The following is a 16,532-nucleotide window of genomic DNA, read 5'->3' on the forward strand; positions in this document are numbered from 1 at the left end:
AAGTATTAGGAGCATGATATGCAAGAGCATTAGAAGATCAGTGAGGCAGGAGCAGAATGAGTTTTAGGGAGAAAGGTAGATAAATTTTGAGAGATATTGTGGTGGAGAGATGATGGTGCTTCAATGTGACAGAAGCTTGGTGACACAGGTCACTGATGCTTTTATGACAGAGGTCATAAAAATGGTCAGAATTTGAAACTATTTGGAAGCTAAAACCCACAGCATTTGTGACAAACTGGATGTAAACAGTATGAGAGAAAAATAATTCAAGGAAAACTATAAGATTTTTGACCTAACCAACTTAAGCATGTAGTTATCATTAGGTGACATGGAGAAGCCTGAGAAACCTTCATAATTGGAACAGATTGGGTAGCAGTGAGATAAAAATTCAATTTAAGACATATTAAGTTTGATGTATCTGTTAGACATCCAAATGAGATTTCAGGTAGGCATCTGGGTATATAAGTATGATGTTTAAGTGAGAGGTTTAGCATAAAGTTATAAATTAGAAAATTATTGTCATATAATATTTTAAAATATGAGACTTTATGTCACCTCCAAGAAAGTAAGTATAAAATAAAGAAGAAACAGTATGAAAATGCTGCCCTGGAGCACTGTAACAGTAAGAGTTGTGGAGAAGACAGCCATCCAAAGGAGGCAGAATAAAAGCAATCATTGAGGTAAAAGGAAAACCAAAATAATGTCATTCCATGGAAAACAAAGGAATAAAGCCTATCGAAGAAAAAGGCCTAATGAGCTGTGTCAGATGCTACCAAGATGTCAAGTGAAATGAAGACTGAGGATTGATCATTAGTTCTAGCTATATGGAGGTCATCGGTAACCTTGACAATAGCAGTTTTGATGTGATGGTAGGCCATCAGCATCAAAGTCTGACAAGAATGAGTTCCAGAAACAATAGGAGAAAAATTAATATAGACAACTCTTCCAAGAAATTTTTCTGCCAAGATAAGTGGAGATATCAACATAGTTTGAAGTCACAGATGCCATAATTTTCCAATGGATTGGAGTGGGAAAGGGGAGAAAGAAAGAAGTCCAGGATGGCCCAAAGATGTGGCATACAACATCTGTAAGAAAGCAATTGTCATTCCCTGGATAAGAATACTGCAGAAATCTATTCAAATAGTAATGTCTATTAATAATATGCCATTGAACATACGAGTCTGAAATCTATGGAAGAGGTTCATTAAAAATATTAGAGTTATCAGCATAGAGGGTATCTAAAACCACGAGGCTGGATAAATCACCATGGAGTAAGAAAATGGAAAAACGTAGAGCCAAGTTGCATCAGGAAGACAAAAAGAAATCAGCAATGGAGACTGAGAAGGCATAATCAGGTGGGAGAGAACCAGAAGTTAAGTTTCGAAAGGTATTTCAAAGGATGACCAACTGTGTCAAAGGATGATGATAGTTCAAGTAAGATGAGTAACAGAGATCTGGCCTTAAGGTTTCAGTAACAGAGACCATTCATTGGTAATCTTGACAGAAACCAATATGATGGAAAACTGAAGGTAAGAGTCTGACTGGCATGGGTTCAAAAGAGAATGGAAGAAAAATAATTGCAGACAGTAAGTAATAGCACAAACAACTCTCAAAAGAATCAGAGAAACTGAGTGAAGGCTGGAAGGAGAGGAAATATTAAGAGATCTTAGTTTTGTTTTTCAGAGAAAAACATCCGCATGCTTGTATGCTGATGGGAAACATCCATGAGAGATGTGGGAGAGAGAGGAAAAAAGGGCTAGTTCTTTTTCTCCATGATATCTTAAGAGATCCACCCCTTAATAAGGGTAAAATTTCTTAGTTTCTATTGGAGTAAAAAGTTGTAGATATGCCCAGAGAGGAGATTAAGTATATAGGGGATTTTGCTAATGACAGATCATAAATTCCAAGGGTCACAGTGGAAGGACTTCAAGAATGAGGAAGAGATATGAGCTGGGCAGAAAAGAAAATTGGCAGAATTCTCTGGAGATTAGAATAAAAGGGATGAGCATGGTCCAGATGTCTGGAGTTACTTGAGATGACTTACATAAGTATAAGTAAATTAAACAGTGGTGTTAAGTCCTATTGTTCCCAAAGCAAATATTGGTGATACAGTGTAGGCTCTGGGCTACAGAAGGCTGAGCATTATCTGGAAATCTCTTCTTCTCTTTTGTATGTTTGTCAAGCATAGCTTGACATTTCATCAAGCTGTGGTCTGATAGTGGCCTTTCCCTCACCCACCTCTTAGACTCCAGACGTACTGCTCAGTTGCCAGTGCAGCAAGAGGGGACAGACTTTTTTTGTTTTTCCACGTCTTCCTGTCACTGCTTTAAGAAAACACACCTTTTACAAAAAAGAAGAAAAAAAAAAAAAGCAGACAGAGAAAGAGAGAGACAGATGTGAAACCTAAATGTACTGTCTGCTTAGTGAAGCACGAGATCTTGCCGTGGGCATGAAACAAAGGTCTGCTTCCTACAAAGGATGTGATTACCTTTTTGGAAAACGGATCTTATTAATTGGTTTTATAAGGAGAAAAGTAAACAATAGTCCAGGGAAAGCATAGTGAAAACAAGAGCAAGTGAGAGAGAGAGAAAAGAGGAAGAAAAGAAGTAAGAGGAGTAAAAAGTAAGAAAGTGGGAAGGAGGAAAGGGAAGAAAAGACGATAAAGAAAGACACACTAGCATGTATTCTATTGGGCCAAAATATTTTAACCCCTTAATTTAAAAATAATCAACACTGCTCTCATATCACCTAAACAGAGAAAGAAATTTCATATTATGCAATGTTTTATAGAGAGAATAAAATTATTACATTCAAATTACTGTGTATTGTAATAAAATATTCCAATTGTTTGTTAAAAAAAAAAAGAAAAAGAAAACACATCAGCTCTGCAGTGCTGTGAGATTTGTCGGGCAGCTCACGCTGCCTATGCTCTGAGCATTCACCTTTCACAGAGCTACTTATTTGGTAACATTCTTTTGGTACCTTTCAGAAGAGATTTTCATGGAAAATTCAAGGCGATTTCATTCCACCTTGCTGTGGTAAAACAGAATTGAGTCCTCAAATCAAGATGCCAAACTCCCATCCCAGCTCTACTGCCATGCCTACAAAGAAATCCAAGACTGATATAAATCCAGAGGATCTTTGCATGCTGCAAGGGAGATTCTCCACATACTGCGTTTTCACTCCTGTAACAAATGTTTAGAAACATTTCCTAGACAGCAGAGATGAGTGAACAAGAAAAGCAGTCCAGAATGAAGCATGTATGCCATGTATAAATACTTCACCAATGGTAACTGTACTACTGACAAACAACGTTATGCCCTGACAAAAATTTAAATGTAGTACAAAAGTCACTCTAAGAAGAATTCAGTGTTTCTACTCAGATATCACAAACTGTGTTTTTAAATTAAAGAGATATATTGTTAATTTCCTGCTTGGAATTACCAAGTGACTAAACATGTTTGCCAGAACTGGGAGAGCAAACTGCTCAAGAAATTTCCTAGAAATTGAAAGAAAACTGTTTATATTATAGTTCTAATTGGCCCCTTATCTGGGGCTGAGGGATTGATGAAATAATTATTAGTGTACATAATGGCAAGTTTTGTGTAAAGATAAAATGAAAGAGTTTTAATTAACTCCAACAAACTTTGACATATGCAAGTGCTTACTCCCTGAAGATTGCTTTTCATTTTATTAATGACACTGGAGGTGACACCATGACCACGTGTTGTGAGGAAATATGCTTTAGCCTGCTGATTCTGTCAGTAGCATTAATATTCTTGATTGCCATTTGTAGCATTTTTCCAGTCCTCCTAATGACATAAAATTTCTTTCCTTTCTGTAGTCCCAGAAATCATAACAGGGGACATGGAGTCAGCCATGGCTGTGGACCTAAACCCCTGGGTAGAATATGAATTTCGAGTGGTGGCCACCAACCCTATTGGGACAGGAGATCCAAGCACCCCATCTCGAATGATCCGCACAAATGAAGCAGGTAAACATTTGGATTAGTCAGATTGGATTTGGTATGCTTCTAATCGTCTTGAAAGTGAGGTGAATTCACCATGATTGCTCCATTGCTTGCCTTAGCATAATTTGTCCTGATTCATTTACCTAAACATCATAAAATTATTTTCTTTAAAATAATTATTTCATTTTATTTGTTCTGAGAACATTTTCTCCTTGTTTCCACAGATACAACCATCTAAATGCTTAAATTTTCTCCCAATCCTTGCACTGATCTTCAGGTTATCATGAAACTGAAGCAGTTCATTTATTCTTCTAATAATATACTCATTCAATATAGCATACCCTTAAGATTCAGAATAAATCTGCTCCCCTTCTTTTTCTCCAGTGATACTTTACTTGAATTACAGTGTACTTCCTTAGATCTCTTTTATGTTACCCTTCACCACTAAACCCACATAAATTACACTTTGCAAAAAGGAAACATAGTCCTTCCTTGACCTACTGCCTTCTTGAAGTTTATATGTAATATAAATACCAATCTACTCGACTTTGAAAACATTACATTATTCTCATCTTTTAGAAAAAGCACATCTGATAAAATGTTCCTAATGACTGAGGAATTAACAGCTCTATTTGAATTTTAAGATAGCTTGCCTATCACATGGAAGGAGCAAAAAAATAAAGAAATAAGGAATACAGAAATTTTCTGAGTAGATTTTTTATGATGTTGGACAAAGTCTTATTGAGGTCTATCTTTTATGTCTCCCTAATATTGTATATTTAGAAAGTGTCTGGTTACACATTTACTTAGGGGAACATAAATATTAATAGTGTTGATAAGAACAATATGAAAACAATAGAAAGAGGAGGATCAGGGATAGGTACAGGGAGGAAAAAATAACAAATGTTAATGTTTTATGCTCAATGATAATACACGAGTCTCAAATAAAAGTGCACTGAAAATGAAGATTTGTCGTATATGTTCAGTGCCCTACATTGAAACCTAGAACAGTGTTTGGTACTGGTACTCAACATGTCATATTTGTAAAGGGAACAATTTTTTCCTTTATAGCCCCCTATGCACACCAGTACACAGGTCAGATAAGCATGTACATACAAGACGAAGAATTAACTGTGTCCATTGTGTGTTATAGTTATGGAACTGAACCAAAAATATGACTTTTGACCTCTAACAAATTGAACAAAGCTTATAATCATTAAAATAAACTATCAAAACAGTTGGCTTTTTCTCTAAAACATATTATGGCTCTCTAGGAAGGAAGGAGAATGGAGGAAGGGAGGGAGGGAAAAGAAAGAAAACAAATCCCAAGATGGCCCACTAGACTCAGATAAATGGAACAGCTCCTACTGAGGGACCCAGAGGACTGGCGTGCTCCTAACAGATCTTCACAGGGAAGGCACTGAGAGTGGACAGAGGGAAGACAGGGAGACTCGGCTGATGGGGGGAGAAAGTTGGGAACCCTATGCGGGGCTACAGCACACTCAGACTTATTTCTAGCCCCCAACAGCTCTGGGGGAATTGGTGAGTTGAACTGGCAAGAAGCAACCCACTCTTGCTACAGGCCTCTGGAACCCGAGCAGAAGGAGACCCCCTAGACCACCACGGACTCTGGCAGGGAGAGCTCCATAGAGAAGTGATAGGAGCTGCAAGCCAGCTGATGTGGAGCACAGAGGGTTTGGTACAAAAGTATCGGTAGTGGAGCATGGTCAGGGACGACCATACCCCTAGGTCTGATTTGCTCCATAGGAGACTTTAGCCCTAGGGAAACTTTCTGTCTGTCCTGAACTCTGTAAGGCAATTTTGCCCATCAGATGGGGCCAGTCCGACCTGAGCAACACCTTAGTCTGCTGGCCTCTCCGAAGGCCTCAGTATGGCCACACCTGCATGCACAGAACCCTCGGGAGCCTTGGGAGGCCTCATCATGGCTTCTGCTCTGGCGGACCCTGACTGCAAGGCAGAGAGCTCAAGCGGGGTGGCTCCTATGGCCACTCAACAGCCTGCACAGTCTTTCCTCACGCTGCATCCGCAGCGTCCCCCATATTCCTCCATGGGGCAACTCCCAAATGAGTTTGCTGGGTGTGTCTGCTTAGGAGTAGGGGTGGGGATTTGGGTTTGCTTTCCTTGCCCTGACAGCACCTGATAGTGCAGTCTGCTACCCCTTCCCCTGCCAACCACCATTGCAGACAGAGTTTTGGTGGGTACAGAGCCAGCAAGCCCCACCCCAACAAGTACCCCACACTTACGTTCAGAATGTACAGAGAACAGCAGATCCTCCCCCACCCTGAGTGACCCCTCCGGCTTTCAGAGCAGAGAAGACACCCAGACCTGCGCATGTCAGTGCCCCGCCCCCAGCCAACACCACCTCCAGTGCAAGGAGGTACACGGTTGTCATCAGTTATGCCCCCCACCACCACCACCCTCACCCCAGGCCCAACCCCCACTACATTGCCTCTGCCACTGTGGTAAAAGTCCCCAGGGTGACAGGCACCCAGGAACCCACTAGCACTCACAGATAGAAAGATTCAGTATCGTTAAAATGAACATACTACCCAAAGCAATTTATAGAGTTCACGGTATGTCTATTAAACTACCATTGACATTCTTCAATGAACTACCAAAACTATTTTAAAGTTCATATGAACCAAAAAAGAGTTCACATAGTGAAGGCAATTCTAAGCAAAAAAAAAGAAAGCCGGAGGCAACATATTATCCAACTTCAAACTATACTACAGGGCTACAGTAACCAAAACAGCATGGTATTGGTACTAAAACAGACATAGATGGGTGGAACAGACTAGAGAGTGCAGAAATATGGACTAACTCCTACAACCATGTGATCTTCGACAAACCTGACAAAAACAAGCACTGGGGAAAGGATTCCCTATTCAATAAATCATGCTGAGATAACTGGCTAGCCATATACAGAAGATTAAAACTAGACCACTTCCTTTCACCATATACAAAAATTAACTCAAGATGGATTAACGACTTAAATGTAAGATACAAAACTATCAAAACCCAAGAAAAAAAACCTAGGTAATACCATTCTGGTTATAGGAACAGGCAAAGATTTAATGATGAAGATGAAAAAGCAATTACAACAAAAACAAAAATTGACAAATGGGATCTAATTAAACTTAAGAGCTTCTGCACAGCAAAAGAAACTGTCAACAGAGTAAACAGATAACCCACAGAATATGAGAAAATTTTGGCAAACTCTGTATCTGATAAAGGTCTAATATCCAGCATCTACAAGGAACTTAAATAAATTTCCAAGAAATAACAAACAGCCCCATTAGAAAGTGCACAAAGGACATGAGTAGACACTTTTCAAGAGAAGACATACATGTGGCCAACAATCATATGAGAAAAAGCTCAACATCACTGATCATCAGAGAAATGCAAAATGCAATGATATTAAAACCACAAATAAGATACCATCTCACGCCAGTCACAGTGGCTATTACTAAAAAGTCAAAAAATAGCATGCTGGCAAGGTTGCAGATTAAAAGGAACACTTATACTCTGTTGGTGGGAGTATAAATTAGGTCAACCATTGTGGAAGACAGTATGACAACTCCTCAAAGACCTAAAAACAGAAATAACATTTGACCCGATACTCCCATTACTGGGTATATGCTCAAAGGCTTAAATACCTGGGTGATGAAATTACCTGTACAACAAATCCCCATGTCATAAGTTTACCTGTGTAACACACCTGCACATGTACCCCTGAACTTAAAAGTTTAATTTTTAAAAAAATTCCATATGATCAAATTATCACATTAAAATTAAATAACAATACAAAAGATGTTCAGTTTTTTCCATATAAAAATTAAACAATCAAAAAAAGGTAAAATGGCTTAAATATGTTGGAAAAGATTCATCCACAGAAAATCCAACTTTTCCACTTTTGTGATTTGCCTGTTATAAGTTGTTTTTTCTGCTACCTTTTCAATAGCATGAACTCTAAATTAAACATTAATTGCCTGGTTGGATTTTCATGCATCCATAAAACCAGCCATGCTTTCATTGTGTACAGGTGTTCATTAATTAAAAGCATAACAGGTTAGTTGTTCTTCATTTTATGTACTCACTGTGCAGATACTGAAATGACTGCCAATAGTAGTACTTATGCTCACATATTTTCTAAAAAGGGCTGCCTTACTTTGCATATTGTTAATTGTGTTTAAACAAAGACAAAGATTGCTGCCTAATTCAGAGGCTCTCTATAAATATTCATTTCAAAAATAAATAATCCATTTGGGATGAATAATCCTTTTCAACTTTTTATGGTATAAATCTCCTTGTGCTATAAAAAGCATTTTAGCAAAATCACTTTTACATTTCAAGCTAAAGTGTATTCAGATTATACATTTTAAAAGAATGTCTATTTCTGCATCTACCTCAATCATGTATTGCCTGTCTCTATTTTATCATGAGTTCTATATACATGACATACTTTAGTCCATTAAAATCTTATGGAAGAGAAGTAGTATGAAAAATGCACGAAGTACTCTCCTTTGAAAGTGAGTTGAAGATTTGCATTGCGTACTTTATGCTTCTTGTACTGTGGTACCACATACATAGGGCTAGAGTTCCTAATGGTGTTGAACCAAGTGTTGAATTATATGCCTGTTTTGTCAGGCAGCACAGATTTAAAGAGACACCAATATCTTGAGACATCCTCTCAAATGATGCACTCTGCCTCTATTAAGTACATATCTAGTATTTTAAAAGATAATGCTGTTCTAAAGGGCCAACTAAACTTTGAAAATAGAGCTGCTTGGGAGAGAAAAGGTCTCACATTAGGGATGTTGAATTGTAAGTGATATGCCTCTTTAAGGTTCACTTATTTAATAGAATATTCTAAATTCCAAAGCAGTGTAGCAAATCATTTCTCCTATAGAATTGCTTCTTTTCTGCATACCAAAAACCAGAATTTTTCTTTACAATTTTTATGAAGAGTATATTTTGAATTGTCCAGTCATTGAGAAACACTCAATCAGGCATGGTGGCTCATGCCTGTAATCTTAGCACTTTGGGATGCTGAAGCATAGGGATCATCTGAGTGCAGGAATTCGAGACCAGCCCAGCAAACATGGCAAAAACCATCTCTGCTAAAAATACAAAAATCAGCCAGGCATGGTAGCACAGGCCTGTAATTTTAGCTATTCAGATGACTGAGGCATGAGAACCTGGGAGGCAGAGGTTGCACTGAGCAGACAATGCACCACTGCACTCCAGCCTGGGTGACAGAGTGAGACTCGCTCTCAAAAAATAAATAAATAAATAAATAAGTAAATAGGAAAGAAACACTCTTGACAGTCAGCAAAGATGAGATCATTGGTTCAGTCCAATTTCTTAGTATTAGGATGTCAAAATAATAATACAAATATATATTTTTACTTTTATGCACACATTTAATTTTTAATTTATGTGGGTACACAGTAGGTGTATATATTTTGGGGTTACATGAGATATTTTGATACAGGCATACAATGCTTAGTAATTATATCAGGATAAATAGGGTATTCATCCCCTCAAGCATCTATCCTTTGTGTTTCACACAATCCAATAATACGCTTTTAGTCAGTTTAAAATGTACAATTAAATTATTTATTACTACAGTCACCCTGTTATGCTAGCACATACTAGGTCTTATTTATTCTTTCTAACTAATTTTTTATATCCATTAACCATCTTCCCTTCCCCTCAACCCCCAACTACCAACTACACTTCCCAGCCTCTAGTAACCATCCTTCTACTCTCTATTTACATGAGTTCGATTGTTTTAATTTTTAGATCATACCAATGAGTGAGAACATGTGATGTTTCTCTTTCTGTGCCTGGCTTATTTCACTTAGCATGATGACCTCCAGATCCATCCATGTTGTTGCAAATGACAGAATTTCATTCTTTTGTAGAGCTCAATAATACTACATGTATACAAGTACCACATTTTCTTTATCCATTCATCTGCTGATGGACATTTGCTTCCAGATCTTGACTATGGTGAATATTACTGTAATAAACATGGGAGTGCAGATATCACTTCAATAAACTAACTTCCTTTCTTTTGGGTATATACCTAGGAGTGGGATTGCTAGACCGTATGGTAGCTCTATTTTGAGTTTTTTTAAGGAACCTCCAAACTGTTCTCCATAGTGTTGTACTAATTTATGTCCCCACAAACAGTGTATGAGGGCTCCCTTTTCTCTAGATCCTCACTCGCATTTGTTATTGCCTGTCTTCTGGATATAAGCCAAGTAAACTGGGGTGAGATGATGTCTTATTGAAGTTTTGATTTGCATTCCCCTGATGATCAATGATGTTGAGCACATTTTCATATGCCTATTTGCCATTGATATGTCTTCTTTTGAGAAATATCTATTCAAACCTTTTGCCCATTTTTTAAATTGGATTTTTAGATTTTTTCCTATATAGTTGTTTGACCTCTTTATGTATTCTATTTATTAATCCTTTGGTGGATAGGTTGCAAATATTTTCTCCCATTCTGTGGGTTGTCTCTTCCCTTTGTTTACTGTTTTCTTTGCTGTGCAGAAGCTTTTAAAATTATCCCATTTGTCTATTTTTGCTTTAGTTTCCTGTGCTTGTGGTATATTGCTCAAGAAGTCTTTGCCTACTCCATTGTCTTGGAGAGTTTTCCCAATGTTTTCCTGCAGTAGTTTCATATTTTGAGGTCTTCGATTTAAATCTTTAATACCTTTTGATTTTTTATATGGTAAGAGATAGGATCTAGTTTCATTTTTCTGCATACAGATATCCAGTTTTCCTATTTAGTGAAGAAACTGTCCTTTCCTTGATGTATGTTCTGAGAACTTGTATGGAAAATAAGTTCACTGTAGATGTATGGATTTATGTTGGGGTCCTCTATTATGTTCCATTGGTCCATGTGTCTGTTTTTATGCCAGTGCCATGCTGTTTTGATCACTGTAGCTCTCAAGTATAATTTGAAGTCTAGTAATACGATTCCACCAGTTTTGTTCTTTTTGCTTAGGATAGTTTTGGCTATTCTAGCTCTTTTGTGATCTGATATAAACTTAAGCATTGGTTTTTCTATTTCTGTAAAGAATATCATTGTTATTTTGATAGGGATTACATTAAATCTCTAGATTGCTTTGGATAGTATGGACATTTTACCAATATTGTTTCTTATAATTCATGAACATGGAATATCTATTATTTTGTGTCATTTTCAATTTATTGCATCAGTGTTTTATAGTTTTTGTTATAGAGATCTTTCACTTATTTGGTTAATTCCCAGGTGTCATATTTTATTTGTAGCTATAGTAAATAAGATTAGTTTCTTGATTTCTTTTTCAGATTGTTCACAGTTTGCATATAAAAATACTACTGATTTTTGTATGTTGATTTTGTATCCTGAAAATTTACTGAATTTGATCATCAGTTCTAATTGTTTTTGGATGGGGTCTTTAGATTTTCCCAAACATATGATTATATCATCTGCAAACAAGAAAAAGTTGATGTCTTCCTTTCCAATTTGGATGCCTTTTATTTCTTTCTCTTGTCTGATTGCTCTAGCTAGGACTTCCAGTACTATGCTGAAAAACAGTGGTGAAAGTGGGCATCCTTGTCATGTTCCAGATCTAGGAGGAAAAGCTTTCAGTCTTTCCCCATTTAATATAATACTAGCTTGAGTTCATCATATATGATTTTTACGATGTTGAGTTATATTCCTTCTGTACCCAGTTTATTGAGAGTTTTTATCAGGAAGAGATACTGAATTTTATCAAATGCTTTTTCAGCATCAATTGAAATTATCATAGGTGTTTTGTCCTTCATTCTATTGATAATAATGTATCACATTGATTTATTTGTGTATGTTGAATTTGCCTTGCATCCCAGGGATAAATTCCACTTGGTCATGATGAATGAAATTTTTAATGTGTTGTTGAATTCAGTTTGCTAGTATCTTGTTGATAAATTTTGCATCAATACTTACCAGTGATACCAGTCTACAGTTTTTTTCTCTTTTTTGATATATCTTTGTCTATTTTTGGTACCAGAGTAATACTGGCCTCACAGAATGAATTTGGAAGTGTTTCCTCCTCCTCTATTTTTTTGAAATAGTTTGAGTAGGATTGGTATTAGTTCTTTTTTATTTTTTTTTTATTTTTATTTTTTCTTTATTATACTTTAAGGTACATGTGCACAACATGCAGGTTTGTTACATATGTATACTTGTGCCATGTTGGTGTGCTGCACCCATCATCAGCACCCATCAACTCATCATTTACATCAGGTATAACTCCCAATGCCATCCCTCCCCGATCCCCTCTCCCCATAATAGGCCCCAGTGTGTGATGTTCCCCTTCCAGAGCAATGTTGGGTAGAATTCAGCAGTGAAGCCATTGAGTCTAAGGCTTTTTCTGGATGTCCGTTTATGACAGCTTCAATCACACATTATTGATCTGCTTACATTTTGAATTTATTTATGGTTCAATCTTGATAGGTTGTATGTGTCTAGGAATTTGTCCATTTCTTCTAGATATTCCAATTTATTGGCACATAGTTGCTCATAGTAGCTACTAATGATCCTTTGAATTTCTGCAGTGTCAGATATAATGTCTCCTTTTCATGTGCGATTTTGTTTATTTGTGTATTCTCTTTTTTTCTTAGTCTGGCTAAAGATTTGTTCATTTTAACTTAAGAAAAAAACCCTGTTTTTCTATTGATCTTTTGTATTGTTTTCTTCATTTCAATTTCATTTATTTCTGCTCTGATCTTTATTATATTTTTCTTCTACTAATTTTGGGTTTGGTTTACTCTTGCTTTTCTAGCTCCTTAGGATGCATCAATAGGCTGCTGATTTGAAGTTTTTCTTTTTCTTTCTTTTTTTTTTTTTTAATGATGTAGGCACTTATAGCTATGAACTTTCCTCTTAGTATTGCTTTTGCTGTATCCCATAGGTCTCGGTATGCTGTGATTCCATTATCATTTGTCTCAAGAAATTTTTCAATTCCCTTCTTAATTTCTTCATTGACCCATGGGTCATTCGGGAGCATTTTTTAGTGACTTAACATATGGTCTATCCTTGAGAATAATCTATGTGCTGACGAAAAGAATGTGCATTCTTCAGCCGTCGGATAAAATATTTTGTAAATATTTATTAGGCCAGTTTGTTCCATAATGTAGGTTACATTCAATCTTTCTTTGTTGATTTTCTGTCTGGAAGGTCTATCTAGTGCTGAAAGTTAGGTATTAAAGTCTCCAGCTATTTTTGCAGTGAGGCGTATCTCTCTTTCCTTACCTCTCATAATATTTCCTGTGTATATCTGGGTACACAAGCATTGAGTGCATATGTATTTCAAATTGTTATATCCTCTTGCTGAATTCACCCCTTTATCTTTATATGGTGAACTTCTTTATGTCTTCTTATAGTTTTTGTCTTGAAATTTATTTTTTTCTGATATGAATATAGCTACTCCTGCTCTTTTGTGATTTCCACTGGCATGAAATATGTTTTTCTATCACTGTATTTTCAATCTATGAGTGTCTTTATAGGTGAATTGTGTTGCTTGTAGGAAACAGGTTGTTGTGTATTATTGTTTTAGCCATTCAGCCACTCTGTCTTTTGAGTAGAGAGGTTAGTCCATTTACATGCAGTGTTATTATTGATAAGTAAGGACTTACTCCTGCCATTTTATTATTTGTTTTCTGGTTGTTTTGTGGTCTATTCTTCCTTCTTTCCTTTCTTCCTGTCTTCCTTTTAGTGAAGGTATTTTTCTCTAATGATATGGTGTAATTTTCTTTTCATTTTTTGTGTGTCCCTTGTAAGCTTTTTGCTCTGAGGTTACCATGAGGTTTGCAAATACTAGCTTATAACCCATTATTTTAAGCCGAGAACAGCTTATCACTGTTTGCAAACAAAACAAACAAGTAAAAAGAAAACTAGTAAAAAATCTACACCTTAACTTTAATTACCTCCTTTTTAACCTTCTGCTGTTTCTATTTATATCTTATTGTACTGTCTCTGTCTTTGAATGTTGTTGTAGTTATTATTTTATGTTAATTCATCACTTAGTCTTTCTACTTAAAATAAGAGTAGTTTATACATCACAGTTACAGGGTTATAATATTCTGTTTTCCTGGGTACTTGCTATTACCAATGAGCTTTTTACATTCAGGCAATTATTTATTGCTCATTAATGTCCTTTTCTTTCTGATTGAAGTATTCTCTTTAGCACATCTTATAGGACAGGTCTGGTGTTGATGAAATCCCTCAGGTTTTCTTTGTCTGAGAAGCCTTTATTTCTCCTCATGTTTGAAGGATATTTTCACCAGATATATTACTCTATGGTAAAAGAGTAATTTTTTTTTTTTTTTTTCATTGGCACTTTAAATATGTCATACCGCTCTCTCCTGGCCTGTAAAGTTTCCACTGAAAGTCTGCTGCCGGACATATTGGAGCTCCTTTCTATGTTATTTGCTTTTTTATCTTACTGTTTTTAGGATTCTTTCATTATCCTTGAGCTTTGGGAGTTTGATTATTAAATGCCTTGAGGCATTGTTCTTTAGGTTGAATCTGCTTGGTGTTCTATAACCTTCTTCTACTTAAATATTAATATTTTTCTCTAGGTTTGGGAAGTTCTCTGATATTACCTATTTGAATAAACTTTATACCCCTATCTCTTTCTACCTTAGCTTTAAGGGTAAAACTCTTAGATTTGCCCTTTTGTGGCTGTTTTCTAAATCTTGTAGGTGTGCTTCATTATTCTTTTTTCTTTTGCCTAGTCTGACTATATATTTTCAAATAGTCTATCTTAAAGTTTACTAATTCTTTCTTCTGCTAGATCAATTCTACTATTAAAAGACTCATGCTTTCTCCAGTATGTCAGTTGCATTTTTCAGCTTCGGAGTTTCTGTTGGATTCTCTTTATTATTTCAATCTCTTTGTTAAGTTTATCTGGTAGAAATCTGAATTCCTTCTTGGCATTCTACTGATTTTTTTTTTTTTTACTTTCCTCATAACACCTATTTTGATTTATCTGTCAGAAAGTTCACATATCTCTCTTTCTCCAAGATTGGTCCCCGGTGCCATATTTGGTTCATTTGGTGAAGTCACGTTTTCCTGGATGGTCTTGATACTTGTGCATGTTTATCTGTGTCTGGCCATTGAAGAGTTAAGCATTTATTGCAGTTTTCGCAGGCTGGGCTTGTTTGTAACCTGTCTTTCTTGGGCAGGCTTTTCCAGGTACTTGAAAGGACTTGCATATGGTTATCTAGCTGTATCTGCTTTAGGGGACACCCCAAGCCCAGTAATGTGGTAGTTCTTTGAGACTAGTAGAGGTACTGCCTTGATAGTCTTGAACAAGATCTGAAAGAATTCTCTGGATTACCAGGCAGAGACTCTTGTTCTCTTTCCTTACTTTCTCCCAAACAAATTGAGTCTCTCTGTTCTGAGCCACCTGGAGCTGGGGATGAAGTGACATAAGTACCCTGGAGGCCACCACCCCTGGAACTGTGCTGGGTCAGACCTGAAGCCAGCACAGCATTCGGTCTCACCTATGGCCTGCTATAACCACTACTGAAAGTCACTCGCTGGTGACTGCCTATGTTTGCTCAAGGCCCTGGGGCTCTACAATTAGCATGTAGCAAAGTGAGCCAGGCCAGTGTCCTTCCTTTCAGGGTGGTGAGATCCCCTAGGGCCTAGGCGGATCCAGAGGTGCCATCCAGGAGCCAGGGACTAGAGTCAAAATCCTTAGAAGTCTACTTGGTATTCTATTGTGCTGCAGCTGAGTTGATACTCAAACCACAAGACACAGTCCTTCCCATTCTTCCCTCCCCTTTCCAAAGGCAGAGGAGCCTCACCACATGGTTACTGCCACCAAAAGCCCATGGGTCGTACTGCCAGTCTACTGCCAGTGTTCCCTTAAGGCCCAAGGTCTCTCAAGTTAGCTTTTGGTGAATGTTGCCTGGTCTAGAACTCACCCTTCAGGGCAGTGGGCTCCCTTCTGTCCCTGGGCAGGTCCAGCAATGCTGTCAAAGAGCCAACTCCTGGGATCAGGGACCCTAAGAGCTCTCTTAGTTCTCTGCACTTGTGTGGCTGAGCTGGTACCTAAGGTTCAAGACACTCTCCTTTACTTTTCATAGCAGATGATTAATCCTGCCAAGACTGTCTTTCTTTTCAAAGTAGTGGGTTCCTTTCTTGCCCAGGATATGTCTAGAAATTTCATACAGGAGCTAGGGTCTGAAAAGAGGACTTCACAACCATGACCAGTGCCCTATACTCCTGTGACTGAGCTGATATCCAAGAAGCAAGAAAAAGTTCTCCCCACTCTTCCTCCTCCTCTCCTAAAGTGGGAGGAAGGTATTTCTTACGGATCTTCAAGCTGTGCAGCCTGGACCAAGGAAAGGCGTGGCATCAACACTCCCCCAGCACGCCACCCCAGCTGATATTTTAGAGGTTACATGTTTTCCAAGTCTACTGAGCCCAGTTCAACACGGACTTGCCTAGGAATTGCAGTCCTTGTGGCCTAGACTACCTTTCAAGTTT

General features: G+C 37.4%; 1 protein-coding gene across 3 annotated transcripts in view; it reads left to right on the plus strand.

Moving 5' to 3' along the window:
* The window catches only part of CNTN5 (contactin 5), a 1,320,702-nt gene that overhangs the window by 1,233,627 nt on the left and 70,543 nt on the right, over nt 1-16,532 (plus strand). For all 3 annotated transcript variants that reach the window (XM_023208001.2, XM_023208000.2, XM_023208002.1), the window contains one exon: nt 3,845-3,994. In XM_023208001.2, the coding sequence (XP_023063769.1) occupies nt 3,845-3,994 (150 nt within the window). The remainder of the gene's footprint in view (nt 1-3,844; nt 3,995-16,532) is intronic.

The sequence above is a fragment of the Piliocolobus tephrosceles genome, chromosome 13 (assembly GCF_002776525.5).
Source record: "Piliocolobus tephrosceles isolate RC106 chromosome 13, ASM277652v3, whole genome shotgun sequence".
NCBI classification, from domain to species: domain Eukaryota; kingdom Metazoa; phylum Chordata; class Mammalia; order Primates; family Cercopithecidae; genus Piliocolobus; species Piliocolobus tephrosceles.